The 24,390-nt window shown below is 39.8% G+C and overlaps 1 protein-coding gene and 1 pseudogene across 1 annotated transcript; one reads left to right on the forward strand and one right to left on the reverse strand.

Annotated features, from left to right (window-relative positions):
* Positions 1-5,471: 5,471 nt before the first annotated feature.
* On the forward strand, positions 5,472-14,239 carry LOC127451803 (histone acetyltransferase KAT8-like). The gene is made up of 11 exons (XM_051716749.1): positions 5,472-5,850; positions 6,088-6,162; positions 6,304-6,482; positions 7,951-8,004; positions 9,730-9,894; positions 10,176-10,265; positions 10,454-10,594; positions 10,723-10,816; positions 10,935-11,085; positions 11,295-11,449; positions 13,993-14,239. The coding sequence occupies exons 1-11, from the start codon at positions 5,511-5,513 to the stop codon at positions 14,055-14,057; spliced, it is 1,509 nt and encodes a 502-aa protein (XP_051572709.1). The 5' UTR covers positions 5,472-5,510; the 3' UTR covers positions 14,058-14,239.
* A 6,839-nt stretch (positions 14,240-21,078) lies between these two features.
* On the reverse strand, positions 21,079-23,033 carry LOC127451534 (uncharacterized; annotated as a pseudogene).
* Positions 23,034-24,390: the final 1,357 nt, after the last annotated feature.

Below are 24,390 nucleotides of genomic sequence, written 5' to 3' on the forward strand. Positions count from 1 at the left end.
ATGATGAGGTAATGCATGTAAACATTAAAACCCTAAAATGACTGTAAAAATGATGATTTAAACAACTTTACAGCTCAAATAACAAGTTTTAACAGACACACAGTAAGTACTTTTATAAAAATTATGAGCTTCGCATTTCTGCCTTTTAACCTTCCAAAAATGGGCGGTTTTAAACAGTAAACATTTATAGCTAGATACTCCATGTATCATTCGTTCATTTCATATTCAGTTAGGAATTTAAAATCGGAAAAACAAAAAACTACTTATTTCATTATTCATTTACAAAACCAATATTAAAAAACAAATAATTACTAGTTTTTCGTAATTTTGGTTTAATGCTCAAGTTAAAAATAGGAAATTGGAAAAATAGCCACGGGATACTGTGCGTTTGAATTGATTTCACTAATATATGGCTTGAATATTATTTGATTCGCACATATGGGTGGACCTGAAACACCCCTTTCTTCTGATTGGTCAACCTGCACCTTCGTCTTCCTCATTGCTGTGAGACAGAATAAAAGTTCTCTTCTGTTTAATAGAGGCTGTGTCTCATTTGTCGGCCGCATACGTCATCGAGGCTGTCTCATTTCAGAAAAGCAAGTAGGACACTTCGAATGCGACCTTCTTTCACGGGAATTCGGAGGATGCATGAGGTGTATCCTTCGTGGCTACTCACAACCCACAATTCTTTGCTTCAACGGAAATGTCTAAAAAAAATAAAAATTACGCCAATTTGCCCGTAAATATGATGTTCAAACACAAGTAATGTTAATTCCCAAGTTGAAGTACCTCAGTAGATGGGTACAGAGTATATAATATGTATAATTATATTAATATATAATTAAAATAAAGTATTAGACTAAAAGTACACCTGTAAAATCTATTTTCTTTTCTCTTTACATCATTATATCTCTCCTAAAATGTACCTCATGCATTACTTTCCAGTCAGAGGGACTTTGTTCCTTTCTCACTCAAAGCGCTTGTGCTTGTTAAAGAGTGGCGTGCTGTCATAGCAACCATTTTATATTCCATTTCCGTTCGTCCTATGAAGGCCGTCTCGTTTAAACGAGACTTGTTTAAAGGAGGACACTAGGTATACTGCAGCCTTCAAAGGATGCGACCTCCGGAGAATGCATCCTTCCAAACGAGACACAGCTAGTGATGTCCAGTTCGTGAACGAATCGTTCTTTTGAACCGGTTCATTTTAGTGAACGATTTGAACTGCTTCACCAAATCGGACTGAATCGTTTGAAACAGTTCGCGTCTCGAGTCAACACTGATCCACAAATGATCCATCAAATTATTACTTACTTATCTTAACCTGTCTCTCGGATGTGCCTGACACTCCAAATTGAAATGAACCGATAACCGGGAGTAATATGATCCTAGAAGTGGTGATATCTGCTTTTGCCAACTCTTCTTTGCAATTAACCGCTCCGACTAGTTCACATCGGACTGAACGCTCGGGTCGCAACGGTTCTCGAGAGGAACGGTACAATGAACTGAGAATCGCCTCTTTCGGAGGTGTCCGACATACTGAGAACTGATGAGCTGCTGACATTGAGCATGTGTGTGATTAAGGGGCGAAATGTATGTTTCAGGTGTATTTTGCTGAACAACAGAGAATGTAACAAATAAAACATACTGGAAATATGTTTATGACTTGATTGTATTACCGTTTTATCAACGTATTAAGATGATCCAGTCTACAGCTCTTGAGTCAACAGTACTTTGATTCGTTCTCAACAGTTCTCGAGTCAACAGTACACTGATCCGAGCACAGCAGCTCTTGCGTCAACGGTACACTGATTTGAGGACAGCAGCTCTTGCGTCAACAGTACTTTGATTCCTTCTCAGCAGTTCTCGAGTCAACAGTACACTGATCCGAGGACAGCAGCTCTTGAGTCAACGGTACACTGATTCGAGGACAGCAGCTCTTGCGTCAACAGTACACTGATCCGAGGACAGCAGCTCTTGATTCAACAGTACACTGATCCGAGGACAGCAGCTCTTGAGTCAACAATACACTGATCCAAAGAAAGCAGCTCTTGAGTCAACAGTACATTGATTCGTTCTCAGCAGTTCTCGAGTCAACAGTACACTGATCCAAAGAAAGCAGCTCTTGAGTCAACAGTACATTGATTCGTTCTCAGCAGTTCTCGAGTCAACAGTACACTGATCCGAGGACAGCAGCTCTTGAGTCAACAATACACTGATCCAAAGAAAGCAGCTCTTGAGTCAACAATACATTGAGTCGTTTGCAGCAGTTCTCGAGTCAACAGTACACTGATCCAAAGAAAGCAGCTCTTGAGTCAACAGTACATTGATTCGTTCTCAGCAGTTCTCGAGTCAACAGTACACTGATCCGAGGACAGCAGCTCTTGAGTCAACAGTACATTGAGTCATTCTCAGCAGTTCTCAAGTCAACAGTACACAGATCCGAGGACAGCAGCTCTTGAGTCAACAGTACACTGCTCCGAGGACAGCAGTTCTCGAGTCAACAGTACACTGATCCGAGGACAGCAGATCTTGAGTCCACAGTACATTGTGTCGTTCACAGCAGTTCTCAAGTCAACAGTACACTGATTCGAGGACAGCAGCTCTCGAGTCAACAGTACACTGATCCGAGGACAGCAGCTCTTGAGTCAACAGTACATTGTCATTCGCAGCAGTTTGCGAGTCACCAGTACACTGATCCGAGGACAGCAGCTCTTGAGTCACCAGTACACTGATCCGAGGACAGCAGCTCTTGCATCAACAGTACACTGATCCGAGCACAGCAGCTCTTGCGTCAACAGTACACTGATCCGAGGACAGCAGCTCTTGCATCAACAGTACACTGATCCGAGCACAGCAGCTCTTGAGTCAACTGTACATTGAGTCGTTCACAGCAGTTCTCGAGTCAACAGTACACTGATCCGAGGATAGCAGCTCTTGCGTCAGCAGTACATTGAGTGGATCACAGCAGTTTGCGAGTCACCAGTACACTGAACTGAGAATTGCCTCTTTCAGACATAATACTGAGAACTACTGATCGGTGAGCAGTTGATGAGCATGCGTGAACTGAGAACTTGAATGAGGGAGTAAAACGTTTCAGTCGAGAGATATAAACAGATTTTACTATTGAGTATTGTGCATGCAGATTATATCTGAAGTTGTGATGAGCCGGATCATTGTTTCCGTTAAAAGGGTGAGTTGATTAAGACTAGTTGAATCACTTTTTATGCTTTAAACGTGTGTAGAACATCCACGTTTGTATATCAGTGTCAGTATTGGGTGCTTTAGGTGTAAAACTTTAATGTAGGATGTATTGTAAGAACACTGAATGAAACATTGATGACAATAAACACCCTTATTATAACTTAATTAAATAAAATGTTATAATCAGCCATATGCCCTTACATATGGCTTTACTGAATGTGTTTGTGCGTGTATTCTACGACGCCGGCGTATTAACTTTATATAAAGTGACGTCATTACGTGATGACGTAAATGAGCTGGTGAAACGGTTTTTTGAATCAGTTCATTGAAACGAACCGTCCGAAAGAACCGGTTCGCGGAAAAGAATCGGACTTCCCATCACTACTGTTTAATTGTTCAGATGAATTCGTTTCAGTTTATATGAAATTTTTTACCATTTATTCTCCAAAACTCGCCTCGTTTATTGCAGCTGAGACAGACCTGAGATTTACCAGACAGACCTACACATAAACCTGCTCTCTTGACGTTGCTCCGGTTTGAAAAGGCATGGTTTTAAATGAGATGACAAAAATAACCATACATTCATAAGACTACTGAAGCATATGCCTACATTGTAAAGACACAGGCTTGCGTTTAACTGCTGGGTAAAGTTAGTTTTAAGTTCAATATTCATTGGATATTCGCCTAAGGGACCGTCTGAAAACTCCACCCACAACTAAAACGTCACTGCCGTCGGAGCAGTCATTTATTTGACTATTGACTTGGATGTTCTATCATAAAACAAAACAAAACATTGTAATAAAATAAAACAAACAAACCAAAAAAACAAAACAAAAAAAAAATATTTCACAAGTTGTAGTAGATAGCCAGAATGATGGCTGTGCATATGAGTGTACAGTATTCACTTATATTATAAAAAAAACAACAACAACAAAAAATAATATTAACTAAAATGAACTAAAATATTTTCACATTCCAAAGATTTTAGCAAGTTCCCAGTGGGCAGACTGATTTACTACAGGTGAATTTTTATAGTACGTCCAATAATACGAGTAGCTTTAGATTATTTTAAAAATGAATTAACTAAAATTCACCAAAATGTTATTTTCACATTCCAAAGATTGTAGTAAGTTCCCAGCAGGCAGACTGATTTACTAAAGGTGAGATTTTTACAGTTAGTCAGTCTATCCACTGGGAAGTTACTAAAACCTTTGGAATGTGAAAATAACATTTTCAGGAATTTTTATGATGTTTATCCTAAAATAACCTAATACTGTACTCATATTATTGGATTTACTGTAATAATCTCACCTGTCGTAAATCAGTTTATCTACTGGGAATTTATTACAAACTTTGGAATGTGAAAATAATAAGGTTCCAGTACAGAAGAACCTGCTGATGGAAATCAGATAATTTTACAGGCAGTTTGTATAAAGAAGACTCGAGAGGTGAACTAATCATTTCTGCTTCCTGTACAGCGCCTATGCGGTTTTCACGTAACAAACGAACGGAGGTTGTGCAATGCACATGCGCGGCCAACACAAAATGAACGAATCACTCTCTGGGACTACTCGTTCTTCTGAGTCACATAAAAGATTCGTTCAAAATGAACGACTCGTTCATGAACGACCCATGACTAGAATCAAATATTCAAGCCATATATTTGTGAAAACAAATAATCAAAACTCACAGTGTCCCGTGACTGTTTTTCCAATTTCCTATTTTTAACTTGATCATTAAATCGAAATAACGAAAAATAAGTCATTATTTGTTTTTTAATATTGGTTTTGTAAATTAATAATGAAATGTCGTTTTTTTGTTTTTCCAATTTTGAATCCTAATTGAATATGAAATGAACGAATGATACACAGATTTATTCTTTTTGCGAATCCAGCCCCTGGAATGCCATCCTGTTTAGGAAACGCAGCACTTAATATGGAAGTCTCAGGGGAACTCTAAAGCAACTAATTGTGATAATGTCACAAATCCACTGTATACAATTGTGGTAACAAAATAAAAATAAAATTCATAGACAGCGAAATAATACAAGTTAAGAATAACTGACAAATCATTTAACCATGAACAGTGGAATCCTGGAATTTAAGCCTAATATACAGGAATATAAGTAACAGTCCTCTCTCATGTAAATATGTCTTTCTGCATAGCAATATTTGGTGGTATTTAATAAGTAGAATGAGGCTTATAATTAAACAAAGCATCTGTTTACAATGTTTTCCGACGTGCTGGCGGTAAACCGTACTGCGCATGCTCGAGTAACCGCGGTGCGCAATGTTTTGAAATCGACAAAGATGTCTGGCGGAGCGATGTCTATGTCCAACAGTCGTCACACAAACATGAACAATTCATACGATAGCTGCGCTTCAGAAGAGCGAATGGACGTTGAAATAGACGCTGGTCATGCTGGAACAGACCGGGGAAACTCGGAGACAGGAACACGAGCAACTTGTTCATCAAACGATAGCGGCGGGGAGGATGATGAGACGGAGGCCGTGGATCGAGAAAGAGGAGCCTCGGGCTCGAGTACTCCGCGTCGCGGGGATGGAGTGGTGCACTGCTGCGGCCGAGAGCAGGAGGTGTCGGTGGAAATCGGGGAGACTTACTTGTGTCAGCGGGCGGACAAAACATGGCGTAAGCACATTGCGGAAAATGCCTGTTTGCATTTTATTTCAGAAGCCGTTAATTTGACATTTTATAGTTTTATTCCAGCTTCTGTATAACCTATACCATTATTAACACAGATACATTTGTGATAAGAAGCGTGCGGTTTGATAAACGCAATTTAACGTAAAAGCCCACTTGAAATACTATGCAACCTCAGAATGCACATGTATTTTACTGTGTTTATTTTGTTTCTCTCTACCCCAGATTCAGCAGAGGTAATTCAGTCTAGGTTTATCGAGCAGGAGGGCAGAGAGGAGTTTTATGTCCACTATGTTGGATGTGAGTGGAATGTTTATATTACGTTTAATTACCATGCAGTCACAGCACAAGCTCCTGTAGTGTCTTCTACAGTTCATGATTTATCACAGGTTTATGTAGTCCATACAGATTAATATACTGAGCACACTCTTTCATTTTCAGTCAACAGGCGTTTGGATGAATGGGTTGGAAAGGCTCGTTTGGCACTGACAAAGACTGTAAAAGATGCAGTGAGAAAAAGTGTTGAGGAAGGAGGTGGAGGAGAGCTTGGGGACCAGCCAGAGAGAAAAATCACCCGGAACCAAAAACGTAAACATGACGAGATCAACCACGTTCAGAAGGTTAATGTCAAACCTTTAATTAACACTTTAAAGCTTTTAACACTTTAAAGGCTCAGCGGTTAAGGCTCTGGATTACTGATCAGAAGGTCGGGGGTTCAAGCCCCAGCACTGCCAAGATGCCACTGTTGGGCCCTTGAGCAAGGCCCTTGACCCTATCTGCTCCAGGGGCGCTGTATCATGGCTGACCCTGCACTCTGACCCCAGCTTAGCTGGGATATGTGAAAAAAAGAATTTCACTGTATATGTGCAAATGTATAATGTGTGATAGATAAATAAATATAATTATAAATTATAATTAAATTATAAATTAATTATATTATAAATTTTTTGCAAGTCTTTCTGCAAGTTATAGCAAATCTACACTTACACTGTCATCCATAATGTATTATGTGACTGCAGCATGTTTTATTCTCCTTAGTTGTTTTTTTTAATTTTTATTTATCAATATATGGGCTCTTTAACCTCCTGAGACCAAAATGTGACTGCTGAAATGCAAAAAAATAAATAAAATAAAAATAATAATAAATTCCAGAGCAGATAGTTTTCCTAAGAATTGATGTCAACATATGTGGACATTGGGACTAAGTTGTGAAATTTTAAATAATAACAAACAATAGAAAGCCATATTTTTATCAAATGGTTCATTATGTTTCCAGGAGTGTTGGTTATTCATGTTTTTGAAATGTTATAGACATATCATCAGAAATTAGCATAATCAATTCTGATTCAAAGTAATGACCAGCATCTTCCAATCAATGACAACCATGTTAAAATAAAATTATACAGTATAAATTCTGAATCTATGTACTGATTACCGTTGTCCCATGTCTGCCAAACATGTTGAGTGATCCAAACATCATCTGCAGCCTAAAACTGAACTTCTAATCAGATGTAAGGATTGAATGCACTTTGCTGCATAGAGAGCTATAGGATGCTACCTTGCTCCCTATTTAGTGAATGACTTAACCTCCAGTGTGCTGTCTGTCTGCACTGGACTCAGAACAGTTAGAACTGCACCTTATTTTCATCCTAACTCCATATAAAGCCTCTAACAGCAACATTTTTCAGCTTTTGGATGAACCCATTGATTTTCAATCTTATAATGCACAGTGAATATAGGATTTCTAAAGAAAAAATGTGCTAAAGTAAACATTAGTGTACATTGTGTTTAGCAGCATGGCATTTTGCAATAAATCGCTCAAATTCTAAAAATTGCATATCGGACGAAACTAGAGACTAATCTTTTGACTCAAACAGTTTTCAATGTAAAAAATTAATCGGGTTTCTTCCCAGATGTAGCTTTGTTGGTGTTTCTCCCATAGACAAACTCTTAAATTTATCGAAACCAAAATACAACATCCATTCATGTGTACACGGGGTCGCACAAGGTTAAAAGTCTGAATGTGTCCATATAAGTCCTATGGTTAAGATTGTCTGTCTTTGACCTCTCATTTTTATATTCTTCCAGACCTATGCAGAGATGGACCCCACCACAGCAGCCCTGGAGAAAGAGCATGAAGCGGTAAGAGGGGGCACCATTTCCTAATACTTATTGAAAACCTCAAGAACAAAATTGTATTTATCACTGTAATAACTATACAGGAGGTTACTCCGTGTGCAAAGTTCTATTTATTTGCAGTGTTGGGGGTAACGCGATAAAAGTAACGTGCGTTACGTTAATCAGATTACTTTTTCGAGTAAAGTAATGCAATATTTTTTATTTTAGACCATAATATCAAAGTTACTTTTTAAATAAAGTAATGCATTGCTTTTGTACATCTCTACTGTCCCTGTATTGTGAGAAATCAGGAGTAAAAGTGTGCAAATTTTGGGGAGGAGACGTAGTGTATGATGAGCATTGTATTTCTATAGAGTGTGAGGCCAGAGACTATTTAGCAGAAAGAGACAAGTCACTTCTGTTTAAATGAATGGGAGAAATTGGAATTCCCATCCAAGAAGCTCTAGCACCCAACAGTCAAAAGATGTAGAAAGGAAGTCCTGCCTTGCAGGTAAAAGAGCCAGTCACCTTTTAGGTGGAGACATTGCCTGTCAATCAACTCACTAACGCACATGCTCATTTCGTGTTTTAGCGTAATATGAGGTCAACATTCGGTTGAGTGAAACGCAACTGATTCATGTGTTAATACACACTGCATTAAAAAATCAGTATACGTATTTAGGCAGACTGCTTATAAGACTACTCTTCCACTGGCCACGACATGATACACAGGGTGAAATACTCATTCAATTCACTGACTTATGTAGCCGAACTGCTCCGTGTTAGAGCTCCCCGTAACTGGGAGAATGGGATGAGAAAAGCTGACTCTGGATCAGTGGCTCCGAGCAACGTTCTACATCGATTGTGTATGCAGAGAAAATATCTTAGTTTCTTAAAAGATTCAAAATTTTTGTTTTATAATAAACAAGTAGTTTGATTCATGAAGCAAACTGTTTTTATGGCATTTTGGTTGCATTAAAAACTATTCCATTCAAGTTGTATCAACATGCACGTTTGAGGTAGGCTGTATGTGGGCGCCTTTGAAGTTGTGGCATCTGTACGCACTGTGGATCAACTCAACAAGCTTGCACTGAGATGACTTAAGTGAAAAATATTCATTTATTCATCAGACTTATTCCTTGAACATGTTAGGCTGGCATTCCCCACTGAATTTTATCCTGACTTTTGAAAAACATCTTAAGTTGACTCTGACATTGTCGATGGGCACAGCACATGATGACATATATGATGCAGGTTCAAGTGTTGGACTTTGCTTCTTTAGGTAAGACATTGGTTATTCTTCATTATTCATATTGGCTGCCATGTTGATGGAAAAACAAATCATACATATTCATGTTATTGATTCTTTATCATAAATATGATGTGAAGACCTACTTTCTAAATATCTGTTTGTTTACTATGTTGTTTTGACATGAATGTTGTACAGTAGCTAGCATGACCTGTAATATCTCTTGTATGCAATGCATGGCTTATTTGTATGGAATGCATTGCATAGCAGAAGAGAAAGTGGCTGTGAGAAAAAAGTAACACAAAAATAACGCATAAGTTACGTAACGCTTTACTTTCCATAAAAAGTAACTAAGTTACTTTTTTAATCAGTAATGTAATATTCTAACGAGTTACTTTTAAAAGTAACGTTACCCAACACTGTTTATTTCTGTGACATTCAAGAACAAAATGTATATTTTTTTTTTATTTTAATGTCTCTTTTGATTTGTCCCTTTTCAGATCACAAAAGTAAAATATGTGGACAAGATTCAGATTGGTAACTTTGAGATTGATGCGTGGTACTTCTCTCCCTTCCCTGAGGACTACGGAAAGCAGCCTAAGCTTTGGATCTGTGAATACTGCCTGAAGTACATGAAGTACGAAAAGACTTTCAGATACCACCTGGTCAGTACACAATATGGGTTTGTTGTTGATGCTGCCTATGGTTAATTTCTGCTATTAAACCATAGGGGGTGCTATAAATCTTGGGCGAATGATTTGATTCCTGAAATTTTGCAAGCATTTGTTCTAAGATCGGTATCATATATTTGTTCTGTCTTTGTCAGTCAGCTGATTTTAAATGATTTTGGTAAAGTTTAGAACAGCCAGCATTTCTACCTGGTTTACAACCAGGTTTATTTCTCTTTTGTTTTGAATCTTTTGTTTCTCAATGTCTCCTGTTACAGTCGCAGTGTCAGTGGCGTCAGCCCCCAGGCAAAGAGATTTATCGCAGAAATAATATCTCAGTGTATGAGGTGGATGGGAAGGACCATAAGGTAAGTCATATAACGTCCACCACAAGAATTAAGAATGCAACACAAAAACTTATGATTTGAAAACGGATTTCAAACTTGAATGAAATTAATGAATTAAATGGATTGTTTGAAAATACACCCATAACTTTATATGTGGTTGTCAGTTTTCTGATTTTTTTCTCTCACTGCAATTGTCCTCCTCACTGTAGATCTACTGTCAGAATCTTTGTCTACTGGCGAAGCTCTTTCTGGATCATAAAACACTTTACTTTGATGTGGAGCCTTTCATCTTCTACATCCTCACTGAAGTCAACAAACAGGGAGCACACATTGTGGGTTATTTCTCCAAGGTAAAGTGTATCTACTCTTTGTTTTTATTCTTTGTGCTGTTCAAGGTACACATTTATCAAGCCTTATTTGTTATTTTTTTGTCTTCTCAATTAACATGATTTATCTGTTTTGCATTTTTCATTGCTAGGAGAAAGAGTCCCCTGATGGGAACAATGTTGCTTGTATTCTCACTCTTCCTCCATACCAGCGAAGAGGATACGGAAAGTTTCTAATTGCATTCAGTAAGTGTCACTCCTATAACCCCTGTTTCACCCTTCACCAGTTGTTCATCTCTGTTATAAGCACTTGCAAATACTTTTTATAGATGGCTATTAGTTATTTCTCTCTTATGCTTGTCAGGTTATGAATTATCTAAACTGGAGAGTACAGTTGGTTCTCCAGAGAAGCCTCTGTCAGACTTGGGGAAGCTGAGTTATAGGAGTTACTGGTCATGGGTACTGCTAGAGATCCTACGAGACTTCAGAGGGACACTGTCTATAAAAGACCTCAGGTACAAATCCCCAATTCAAGTACAATAATGCATGAGGTTCTAGAGACACACTCAAATAGAGGTGTATGCCTTTACAATCCTGGCAAACATTGAATAAATACAGAAAGCAGTACTGAGATTAGTAAATATTTACATACTCTACTACTTGGTTTTTTCTGCAGAGGCTTCATAAATATAATGGACTAATACATACATTTTTATGCCCGCAGTCAAATGACAAGCATCACACAGAGTGACATCATCAGTACACTACAGTCTCTGAACATGGTCAAGTACTGGAAAGGCCAGCATGTCATCTGTGTCACACCCAAACTTGTAGAGGAACATCTCAAAAGTGCCCAGTACAAGAAACCACCAATAACAGGTAATAGAGGCATCTTCATCTTTTGTTCTTTTTCTTTAATACTGATAGGAAGCTCAAAGTAAAGATTGGCTTTTATTTTAGAAATAAATCTTGCTTTAATTTTAATGCAAAGCAAAAACTTGTGGAAGCTACGTTTCTGCCTGTGATTGATTACGGTGATATATTGTGTATGCATGTAGCCTCCTCGATGTTACAAAGCCTTGATTCAGTGTACCATGCATCTCTACGTTTCATTACAAATGCAAAGTCTCTTACTCACCATTGTATTCATTATGATTTAGTGGGTTGAACATCATTGACCAATCGCAGACAACAACATTGGTATATTTTTATCTACAGGTGCTGGTCATATAATTAGAATATCATCAAAAAGTTGATTTATTTCACTAATTCCATTCAAAAAGTGAAACTTGTATATTATATTCATTCATTACACACAGACTGATATATTTCAAATGTTTATTTCTTTTAATTTTGATGATTATAACTGACAACTAAGGAAAATCCCAAATTCAGTATCTCAGAAAATTAGAATATTGTGAAAAGGATCAATATTGAAGACACCTGGTGCCACACTCTAATCAGCTAATTAACTCAAAACACCTGCAAAGGCCTTTAAATGGTCTCTCAGTCTAGTTCAGTACGTTACACAATCATGGGGAAGACTGCTGACTTGACAGTTGTCCAAAAGACGACCATTGACATGTTGCACAAGGAGGGCAAGACACAAAAGGTCATTGCAAAAGAGGCTGGCTTTTCACAGAGCTCTGTGTCCAAGCACATTAATAGAGAGGCGAAGGGAAGGAAAAGATGTGGTAGAAAAAAGTGTACAAGCAATAGGGATAACTGCACCCTGGAGAGGATTGTGAAACAAAACCCATTCCAAAATGTGGGGGAGATTCACAAAGAGTGGACTGCAGCTGGAGTCAGTGCTTCAAGAACCACTACGCACAGACGTATGCAAGACATGGGTTTCAGCTGTCGCATTCCTTGTGTCAAGCCACTCTTGAACAACAGACAGCGTCTGAAGCGTCTCGCCTGGGCTAAAGACAAAAAGGACTGGACTGCTGCTGAGTGGTCCAAAGTTATGTTCTCTGATGAAAGTAAATTTTGCATTTCCTTTGGAAATCAGGGTCCCAGAGTCTGGAGGAAGAGAGGAGAGGCACACAATCCACGTAGCTTGAGGTCCAGTGTAAAGTTTCCACAGTCAGTGATGGTTTGGGGTGCCATGTCATCTGCTGGTGTTGGTCCACTGTGTTTTCTGAGGTCCAAGGTCAACGCAGCCATATACCAGGAAGTTTTAGAGCACTTCATGCTTCCTGCTGCTGACCAACTTTATGGAGATGCAGATTTCATTTTCCAACAGGACTTGGCACCTGCACACAGTGCCAAAGCAACCAGTATCTGGTTTAAGGACCATGGTATCCCTGTTCTTAATTGGCCAGCAAACTCGCCTGACCTTAACCCCATAGAAAATCTATGGGGTATTGTGAAGAGGAAGATGCGATATGCCAGACCCAACAATGCAGAAGAGCTGAAGGCCACTATCAGAGCAACCTGGGCTCTCATAACACCTGAGCAGTGCCACAGACTGATCGACTCCATGCCACGCCGAATTGCTGCAGTAATTCAGGCAAAAGGAGCCCCAACTAAGTATTGAGTGCTGTACATGCTCATACTTTTCATGTTCATACTTTTCAGTTGGCCAAGATTTCTAAAAATCCTTTCTTTGTATTGGTCTTAAGTAATATTCTAATTTTCTGAGATACTGAATTTGGGATTTTCCTTAGTTGTCAGTTATAATCATCAAAATTAAAAGAAATAAACATTTGAAATATATCAGTCTGTGTGTAATGAATGAATATAATATACAAGTTTCACTTTTTGAATGGAATTAGTGAAATAAATCAACTTTTTGATGATATTCTAATTATATGACCAGCACCTGTATAAAGTTATACTAGGTAAACTTCCAGCCTACCTCTGTACCCTTCTCTGTCTCAGCATTGATAATTATTAATTGCGCTCTTCCAAGTGGTTGCTTTTTTTAATGTACCACGGGTTGTGACAGATCTGGGGAAAACCTGCATTTTCTTGCTATGCTCCTTGGACATAGAGTAATCTACAGAAAGATCTAAAATTAAACTTATTTATATCCATTGATGAATTTAAGGGCATCATAAAGAATATGGTGAAGGAGGCATGTGACTGTTTTTGTGAGAGACCACTGTGTTTAAATAGCTGTTCATGTTGATGTTTATAGGTTACATTTTAATATGTTGTGAGTTTGTATGGCTGCTACCTTGGCCAGCTGTCTCTTGTAAAAGAGATTTTTGATCTCAATGGGACTTCCTGGTAAAATAAAGTTAAAATACAAAATAAAATGTAATGATTTATTGAAGCTTGGTGCTAAAACGTATATAATATATTTGGTATTCTTGTAAAAACTGCATAAATATGCTTTGCCTTTTCCTGACTAATGTTAGCTTTATGTTTGTGTGTTTATAAGAGTTTAATTAAAATGTCACGTTGTGTTTTTACAGTGGACACACTTTGTCTGAAGTGGGCGCCACCTAAACACAAGCAAGCTAAGTTCTCCAAAAAATGAGGGGAGTTATGAACATCAAAACAATGAAGAGAGCGATACTGCCGCTTCATCCCAAACGTTTCGTCACATTTGACCTAAATGTCATTTAGAAATACTTTCTCTAAGAGAGATGATTGTACATTCTTACTGTATTGAATCTTATCTTTTTTTTTAAATAAATGAAAAGCTATATTCATTTTCAATGAGAGCCTTCTTTAAAGACAGCATTTTATTGCATCATTGTAGTACTTTAGTTGATCTGTGTTCTGTTAAGTGGTTTAATATTTAATACCGGACTCCCTTTGAAGTTCACATGGCTTTGTTTAATGAAGCACTTGAAGAAAAAAAAAAGCTATGAAGTCAAGCATCAGTTAGGCTGAATTATTCATTAGGCACTATAGAATTACCTTTGCACATGCAGCACCTGTCTGGCTTTTCATCTGAAAGTTGATAGGCTACCTATAGACATTAGTGAGAATCATATATTAAGTATTAGGGAATATAAGGTGGAGGGTCAGATGACTTATCTATTATAATGTCTTTTATAAATTATTAATATCTGAAATATCTTAGTACTTGTACTGTTAAGAGATTCTTATACCATTGAAGAGCTATAGTATATACTATTGTCTAATCTTCGAGGCTTGAATGGAGAGAGACCAGGATTTTGTTCTCGGTAACCTCTGCTTGAGATTGAACTGGCAACATTTCTGTTTGTTCCTGAAAACTCAGCAAATAGTTTTAAATGCATAAATCCAATGATAATACCTATCAATTATGGAATTGGCAAAATTAGATAAGTAGTTTATAATTAGTTTATTAGTAGTTCTAGTGCCTTCACTTATGTATATATGGAAGTAATCAGTTGTTGATTCTTCTGAAGATGAAACTCTGTGTAGGCTAATGTAAAAAAAGTTTTAAAGGGATTGTTCATTTTTGAGTAAACTTTCTCATCGTTTACTCTCATGCCATCCGAGATGTATATGACTTTCTTCTGCTGAACACAAAGCTTTTTAGAAGAATATTTCAGCTCTGTAGGTCCATACAATGCAAGTGAATGGTGACCAGACATTCAGAGCTCCAAAAATCACATAAAGGAAACAAAAGTAATCCACACAACTCCAGTGGTTAAATCCATATCTTCAGAAGCAATATGATAGATGTGGGTGAGAAACAGATAAATATTAAATCCTTTTTTGCTTTTTTACTATAAATCTCCACTTTCAATTTCTTTAACATTGTGAAAGTGAAGATTTATGGTAAAAGAAAAATGTAAAAATTGTATCTGTTTCTCACCCATACTCATATCACTTAGGAAGACATGGATTTAACCACTGGAGTCATGTAGATTACTTTTATGCTGCCTTTATGTGATTTTTGGTTACCATTCACTTGCATTGTAAGGACCTACAGAGCTGAGATATTCTTCTAAAAAAAGTCATACACATTTTAGATGGCATGAGGGTGCGTAAATGAAGAGAGAATTTTCATTTTTGGGTGAAGTTTCTTAATTATTTAAAAACATTAATGATGTAAATTAGATATTGTCCCTATTTGTTTTAACCAGTTAAATAGTTAAGGTATTCAGTTATACTGAGATCATAGTAATTACATGGAAAAACCTCACACACTACTATGAACTGGCATCCAATATTTAAATGAAGATACTGAAAGATTTTGATGAAACCATATACAGTAGGTTACAGGGAAATTAAACGTGATGACGGCCTTTATTTTGCACCAGCATAATGGCCAAGAACATGATATAAACTAAGGGTTGGCTTGAGAAATGATTTTGAGTGACCCCAAATTGAATCCAATTGAAAGACTAATGTCCACCAGTGCTTTCCGTCTATATATACACAGGTGCATCTCAATAAATTAGAATGTCTTGGAAAAGTTCATTTATTTCAGTAATTCAACTCAAATTGTGAAACTCGTATATTAAATAAATTCAATGCATACAGACTGTAGTTTAAGTCTCTGGTTCTTTTAATTGTGATGATTTTGGCTCACATTTAACAAAAACCCACCAATTCACTCTCAAAAAATTAGAATACATCATAAGACCAATAAAAAAAACATTTTTAGTGAATTGTTGGCCTTCTGGAAAGTATGTTCATTTACTGTATATGTACTCAATACTTGGTAGGGGCTCCTTTTGCTTTAATTACTGCCTCAATTCGGCATGGCATGGAGGTGATCAGTTTGTGGCACTGCTGAGGTGGTATGGAAGCCCAGGTTTCTTTGACAGTGGCCTTCAGCTCATCTGCATTTTTTGGTCTCTTGTTTCTCATTTTCCTCTTGACAATACCCCATAGATTCTCTATGGGGTTCAGGTCTGGTGAGTTTGCTGGCCAGTCAAGCACACCAACACCATGGTCATTTAACCAACCTTTGGTGCTTTTGGCAGTGTGGGCAGGTGCCAAATCCTGCTGGAAAATGAAATCAGCATCTTTAAAAAGCTGGTCAGCAGAAGGAAGCATGAAGTGCTCCAAAATTTCTTGGTAAACGGGTGCAGTGACTTTGATTTTCAAAAAACACAATGGACCAACACCAGCAGATGACATTGCACCCCAAATCATCACAGACTGTGGAAACTTAACACTGGACTTCAAGCAACTTGGGCTATGAGCTTCTCCACCCTTCCTCCAGACTCTAGGACCTTGGTTTCCAAATGAAATACAAAACTTGCTCTCATCTGAAGAGAGGACTTTGGAACACTGGGCAACAGTCCAGTTCTTCTCCTTAGCCCAGGTAAGACGCCTCTGACGTTGTCTGTGGTTCAGGAGTGGCTTAACAAGAGGAATACGACAACTGTAGCCAAATTCCTTGACACATCTGTGTGTGGTGGCTCTTGATGCCTTGACCCCAGCCTCAGTCCATTCCTTGTGAAGTTCACCCAAATTCTTGAATCAATTTTGCTTGACAATCCTCATAAGGCTGCGGTTCTCTCGGTTGGTTGTGCATCTTTTTCTTCCACACTTTTTCCTTCCACTCAACTTTCTGTTAACATGCTTGGATACAGCACTCTGTGAACAGCCAGCTTCTTTGGCAATGAATGTTTGTGGCTTACCTTCCTTGTGAAGGGTGTCAGATCAGCAGTCTTCCCCATGATTGTGTAGCCTAGTGAACCAAACTGAGAGACCATTTTGAAGGCTCAGGAAACATTTGCAGGTGTTTTGAGCTGATTAGCTGATTAGCTGATTGGCATGTCACCATATTCTAATTTGTTGAGATAGTGAATTGGTGGGTTTTTGTTAAATGTGAGCCAAAATCATCACAATTAAAAGAACCAAAGACTTAAACTACTTCAGTCTGTGTGCATTGAATTTATTTAATATACGAGTTTCACAATTTGAGTTGAATTACTGAAATAAATGAACTTTTCCGTGACATTCTAATTTATTGAGATGCACCTGTACTGCGGGAATTACCGCGGTAAAGTTAGTTTGACGTTCGACATTCGTTAGATATTCGGTTGCTCTTACCCGCGCTCTCTTCAGTCGACAATCTTACAAAGATGTCATTAGCACACTTGGTTTAAAGGGAGTACAACTGTACTATATGGGCATACAAACTGGATTCAGAACAGTCAACGTTTAGTGTGGCTGCAAAATTATGCTTGAAATGCTCCGATGCGCTTTGACTGCCTAGCAGATGTAAGGGACCGTCTAAAAACTCCACCCACTACGCTAAAACATAGGAGATGTACACTCATTCATTCAATTTACTGCAAGTTATACATGAAAAAAAAAACAAAAAAAAAAAACGTAAAATACATTTTCACATTCAGAATGTTCTAATAACTTCCCAGAGGATATAAGGATTTACTACAGGTGAGATTATTACAATATGATCAATTATATAAGTAATCAATTATTTTAGAAAAAAATCACTAAAATTCACCAAAATTATTTTTTCTCATTCTAAAGGCAGTAGTAACTTCTTAGAGGATAGATGGACTTACTACAGGTGAGATTATTACATTATGATCAATTACATAAGTACAGTAATCAATTATTTTAGAAACATATTCAGTAAAATTCACCAAAATGATATTTTCTCATTCTAAATGGTGTAGTAACTTCCCAGAGGATAGACGGATTTACTACAGGTGAGATTATTACATTATGATCAATTATATAAGTACAGTAATCAATTATTTTAGAAAAATATTCACTAAAATTCACCAAAATTATATTTTCTCATTCTAAAGGCAGTAGTAACTTCTTAGAGGATAGATGGACTTACTACAGGTGAGATTATTACATTATGATCAATTATATAAGTACAGTATTCAATTATTTTAGAAAATAAATCACAAAAATTCACCAAAATGATATTTTAACATTCTAAAGGGTGTAGTAACTTCCCAGAGGATAGATGGACTTACTACAGGTGAGATTATTACAGTATGATCAAATACATAAGTACAATAATCAATTATTTTAGAAAAATATTCACTAAAATTCACCAAAATTATATTTTCTCATTCTAAAGGTTGTAGTAACTTCCCAGAGGATAAACGGACTTCATACAGGTGCAATTATTACAGTACTTATAACAATATGAGTACAATAATGAAGTATTTTAGGAAAAAAAAAATAGTTGTGCTTTTCCACCTCTGCCCACATAATTATTGTGCTAGTGTCTTATTTTCCCCTATGAATTTATACTCTGCCTGTTATTTAGCTTTTTGCTAGATCATCATGTGTTAGATCATCTGCTTTCTGTCTGTTCCTTCTACTTGTTCAGGGAGTTTTGTATGTTCCTTGTGTGTCTCTAAATTAAGGCTTTTTTCATCTGGTTTTCTGCCTCCCTGCCTGTTGCGAACAATGCTACTTTACGTTTTTCTTGCCCTTATTTAATGAATTTGCCCTCTGATTGGACTTTCACTATAAATTCAGTTCTGTTCTCCCTGCTCTACCATGAATGGCTGGGCAGTGAGAGCCTAGAAAAGAAGCATACAATGAAATGATTACTTCAAATGAAAGTAAAATTGATACACTTGATGCAAATGGTCCTGACTGAAACAACCATCGATTAAAAAAACATCGTATCCCTTAAAATCTCCAATGTCACTCAAAGCCAATTAATTAGCAACAACTTATTCAGTTATTTACTGAAATAAAATGAAAAACACTGCAAATTGACTTGCCTGTCACATTCTTTAAAGAAGATCCCAAATTAATTTAAAATAGTCTTACAGAAGGAATAAAAATATAGAATAACAGCAATAAACTTTTTTGGTGGAAAATTTGTTATGTATTTGTTATAAATTTTGTTAATGGAAATGTAGTGACTATACCTAAGTTTAGAAAACAATTTATGACAGCATTAACATAACAACTTGAGGATCATTATAAAAGAGTTTTTGAAAAAATAAATACCACAGATGTCCTACTTATTTGTTACTGGGAATTATCACAGTAATATTATTTTCATGTTTTAATGTGTTTTAAACATTTTCCACCATGTTTATTAGTCCTGTCTCTTCATTGGTCTATGTCATGTGGTTACCCATGTTCATGTATTTAAGCCCTCATGTTTGCCATTGTCATTTGTCAAGTATTGTTTTGGTGTATCGTTGTCAAGTCAAGTCAAGTCATTTAAGTTTGTTTCGTTTTGGATTTCACGTTGTTAATAAATACTGCACTTGGTTTCACTCTTCATCGTCATCGTCTGTTCCTGTCATCAGCCTGTCTCAACGTTACAGAATACTCGACCACAAAATGAACCCAGCAGTTCAGCTACTGCGTTTATGCCAGGGAAACTGTTCCATAGAGGAATATGTGGAAGACTTCTGCACTCTGGCCAGCCAGGTGGATATTAATTAGATCGCCCTCAAGGATTTTTATATAATTTCATATATACAATGAAAATAGCACCCAGGCAGGAATGTAAATGCATGCTTGGTGACATGAATGTGCACGGCTAACTGGCCCATAACCCCTTTTTCTTACTCTTTATATATATATAAATATAAAAAGAAAGAAAAGGAGCTAACAGGGGAAGGGCTATGAAGAACCCACCCCAAGACAGAATGAGCTATCGGGGTCCTGGTAACATCCAGCCAGTAGTAACGTACAAAAGTATGGGGAGAAGCCCAGCTGGCAGCAGAACAGATGTCCTGCAATGAAACTCCCTTAAACAGAACCCAAGAGGCAGCCATGCCCCTCGTGGAGTGGGCTCTGAGGCCTTCTGGAGGCTGCACTCCCCTAGATTCAAATGCAAAAATTATAGCTTCCACAAGCCAATGCGAGAGGCGTTGCTTAGAAATGGGATTCCCCTTGTGAGGGGGGGCCCAAGAGATGAAGAGCTGATCAATCTTCCGAAAAGCACTGGTCCTATCCAAGTACGCCTGTAAGGCATGGACAGGACACAGAGCATTCAGCCTCTGATCCTCTGCAGAGGAAAAAGGAGGAGGGTGAAAAGCGGAAAGCTCCATTACCTCACATGAGAATGCTGGGAAGCATTTAGGCACAAAGGCCGGGTTGGGCCTAAGGAAAACCTTATCTCCACTAAGAGAGAATTTAGTGCACGACAAATGAACAGAGAGTGCATGCAAGTCACTGACACATTTAGCTGATGCTAAGGCCAGGAGCAAAGCTGTCTTGAAAGACAGCAATTTTAGGGAAATGCTTCCCAGGGGCTCAAAAGGCTGCTGAGATAAAGCCTCCAGCACCATAGAAAGGTCCCACTCAGGAACAGTTCTCCTAATAACTGGGAGAGAACGGCGGGCGCCCTTCATAAATTTACAAATGAGGGGGTGCTGCCCTGCCGTTGAGCCGTCAAACCCAAAATGACAAGCAGAAATAGCCTCCAGGTAGACCTTAATGGTGGAAAAAGACCTGCCCTTATCCATAAGGTCTTGTAAAAAACACAAAATATCAAATATCTGAACACTGATATGATGTGGAACCGTGCCCATCACACCACCCTTCAAACACTTGCCACTTACAGTCAAATAAGGACCTTGTGGAGGAGGCCCTAGCGTTCTGTATAGTGGCAACCACAGGTGGGGGGAACCCTATCGAGCTTAAGTTTGTCCTCTCATGTGCCAAGCCCAAAGAGCCACCCTGTCTGGGTGGGGGTGATGTATCTCCCCGTTCACTTGAGACAACAGGTCTGTGCGTAGAGGGAGAGGCCATGGCTGGGCATGCAGAAGAGGAATTATCTCTGCCAGCCATGGTGCTTTGAGCCACCTGGGTGCTATCAAAATAAGGGACAGGCCCTGCTCTCTCACACTGGCCAGGGTGGGTATTAATAGGCACAGGGGAGGGAATGCGTAGAGCAGCACTTTGGGCCATGAGTGGGCTAGTGCGTCCACGCCGAGGGGCACATTCTCGTCCTTTAGTGAGAAGAACATAGGACAATGGGAGTTTTCGTGCAAGGTGAAGAGATCTATGGTCGCCAGTCCAAATCTCTCCCACAACATGCCCACTATCTGAGGGTGGAGGCGCCAGTCTCTGTAGAGGGTGGAGGCACCAGTCTCCGTAGAGCGTGTTCCCCCTCAACAGAAAGTCCACACCCCTGTTCAAAATGCCTGGAACATGGGTCGCGCTTAACGACAGGAAGTGCCGCCTGCTCCACACTAAAAGCCTGTGAGCTAGAGCATGAAGCATGGGCGAGCATTTCGCACATTCTGCCCTGGTGATTGATATGTGCCACTGCTGTTGTATTGTCGCAGCGAACAAGCACATGATGCCCCTGCAAGCGGCGCAGAAAATGATTCAGAGCTTTCCATACAGTCATGAGCTCCAAATAATTTATGTGGGCTGAACGAAGTTCACTCAGCCACGAACCATTCACCGTCCTGCTCTCCTGAGTAGCTCCCCACCCTGTCTGTCGTAACCACTTTTCGCAACATAACAGCCCCGAGAGGGGTCCCATGTGCGTAAAAATCTGCACTCCTCCAGTGGCGCAAGGCTGCTGTGCACAAGCGCATCACTGTAACAGAGCGACAGAGATCGCGTAACTGGCTGAAGTGGAGGGATAAAACCTACTTCATGAATGCCCTCATTCGCAGAAGGCCCAAAGGCATAACCTGAATAGCTGATGCCATAAGACCCTGTAATCTGAGACGTGCGAAATTGCACTTTCGCCCCATCCTTGAATTGTGATAGACAATTCATTAGCACTCTTGTGAGAGGCGCGCACACATGGAGATTGAATTCAGCTCCAGACCCAGGAATATAACATTCTGAGCGGGTGTAAAATTGCTCTTGTTCACATTCATTCCGAACCTGAGCGCTGTGATGTGCGCGAGCACACTCCGAGTGTCTTGCACCACTTTCTCCTTGGAACTGGCTATGATTAACCAATCGTTTATGTATGTTAGGATCTTTAGACCCATTATTCTCAGCAGCGCTAAGCCCGCCTACGCACGTAGACAGAACACCCTCGGACTCAGCGAGAGGCCGAAAGGAAGGACTGTGAATTCATAACATATGCCCTGTGCGGTGGGTAAATGTTGATGTGGAAAAAAGCATCTTTCAGATTGACTGATGTGAACCACTCATTCTGATGAATAGAGCGAGCGAGTGTGCTGTGTGTTAACATTCTGAAATTGTATTTCCTCAAATGTTTGTTCAACACTCTGAAATACAGAATAGGATGGAGAGAGCCGTCTTTCTTTGGAACTAGGAAATAATGGGAGTAAAACCCCTGATTGCATTGATCTAGGGGTACAACATGAATCACCCCCTTCCCAAGGAGGGAGGCGATTTCCTCTTTCAGAATGTAAGAAGCACTCTCCTCTGTGTGAGAGGAGATAACGCTACCAAAAGGTGTGGGTTTCTTGGAAAACTGGAGTCTGTACCCGTTCATTATGGTTCGAGTCAGCCACTCGGGAGCCGACACAGCCTGCCAAGCTGTTGTGTGACTCGCAAGTGACCCCACATGAACCGGGGAAGCGCTCATAGCTGTGTTTATGCCTGATTTGCTCATTTGTGATGCAATGGCGCCATCTAGTGGACAACTTAGGGGCGACATGTGGGGTTGCAGAGAGATATTCGCTCTCTGTAACAAATTCATTTGATTCGTTTGATTTTTTGTGATTTTTTTGTGTGTGTTGGGAAACACTGTGGCCGAGGCCTTTGTTGAATGGGTGAGATAAATGTAATGGGGCGGTGTGGTGACACTGCTTGTGTACTTTTTCTCACTGTAAACACCTCCAGCACGGGGAGGCTCCCCGACATGAGCTGGACAGGGGAACACACATTGTTCTGCACTGAACACACAGGGTGGGCACCCATTGGTGGGGGGGGGTTTCACCCACTGAGAGAAAACCTCCTTTTTTTGAATGGGTGAACTAGGAAGGCAGGATAGGAGTCCGGGGGGCTGGCGGCGCGAGAATGTGGACTCAAAGCCCCCTGAGGCCGTGCATCAGGCCGGCGTTTACGTTTAGAGTTGGAGGGTTTCTTGGCCGCAGCCGCGGCGAAAGACATTCTCCCCCAGGGCTTAGCGGAGGTTGGGTTACTCTGCTGGGGAGGTGGTTTGTTGCATGGCTTTGCCTTACCAGGGTGCTGGAAAGGATGCCCTGTGGTAGGAGGGTTGGTTGGCCACGCAGGGGGTGCCTGGTGTGGTGCTGCTTTCCTAGGAAGGCATAATTTAAGCGCTTCATCCTCCTTTTTCTTGTCGTCGCAACGTTGTTGCATCAAGGCGACGGCAGGGCCAAAGAGAGCCTGGCCAGGTTCTACCGGGGCACCCGCGATGTGCCGCTTCTCACTGTCAGGGAGGCCCGACAGATTAAGCCAGAGTGCACGTTCTCCGGCCACTGAGAGCCATGGAAAGCCCGCAGGCTTGGACGGCCTGACGGGCGTTACGGAGGACAGGGTCATTAACTGTGACAATCTCCTTCTACAGAGAGTGGTGGGGGGTCCCTTTCTCTAGTTGCTGCCCCATCTCGACCAGGAGTTCAGCCTTGTATGCAGAGAGGAGGGAGGAGACATTGAGGGCCCTGACAGCCAAGGCTGGGGCTTTGTAAGAGGCCTGGTGGATGGAGGCAGAAAAGCGGTTCATTTTGTTGGGGAGAACAGGTTTGGGGGGGCAAGTAGGCCATCTTGAGAGGGATTAAGGTGTCTGGCGATAGAGGGCTCGATGGCAGGGGGGTCACCCATGCCAAGGGCCATCATATCCTTCACTTTGAGGCCCACAAGACCGTGTTTGAGGTCGAGCGGGTCACCCCAACAATGCCACATATGCTTAGCACATGCAGGGAGAAGTTGTTTTCTCGGGCCGGGAGGGGGTCCCAGGAGTTTCCTATTGTACACGTCCCTCTCTTGGCCAGTGGCACTTTGTAGGGCTGGCCATTTGATATTGAGGCGAGTGGCCGCTCGCTCACAAACCT

This window comes from Myxocyprinus asiaticus, chromosome 14 (assembly GCF_019703515.2).
Source record: "Myxocyprinus asiaticus isolate MX2 ecotype Aquarium Trade chromosome 14, UBuf_Myxa_2, whole genome shotgun sequence".
NCBI lineage: Eukaryota > Metazoa > Chordata > Actinopteri > Cypriniformes > Catostomidae > Myxocyprinus > Myxocyprinus asiaticus.

Bases quoted from the DNA above. Each gene is read 5' to 3' on its own strand.
- LOC127451803 (XM_051716749.1), top strand. From the start codon at position 5,511: ATGTCTGGCGGAGCGATGTCTATGTCCAACAGTCGTCACACAAACATG. The intron at 5,851-6,087 runs GTAAGCACATTG...TCTCTACCCCAG, and splicing joins GCGGGCGGACAAAACATGGC to ATTCAGCAGAGGTAATTCAG. The intron at 10,266-10,453 runs GTAAGTCATATA...TCCTCACTGTAG, and splicing joins TGGATGGGAAGGACCATAAG to ATCTACTGTCAGAATCTTTG.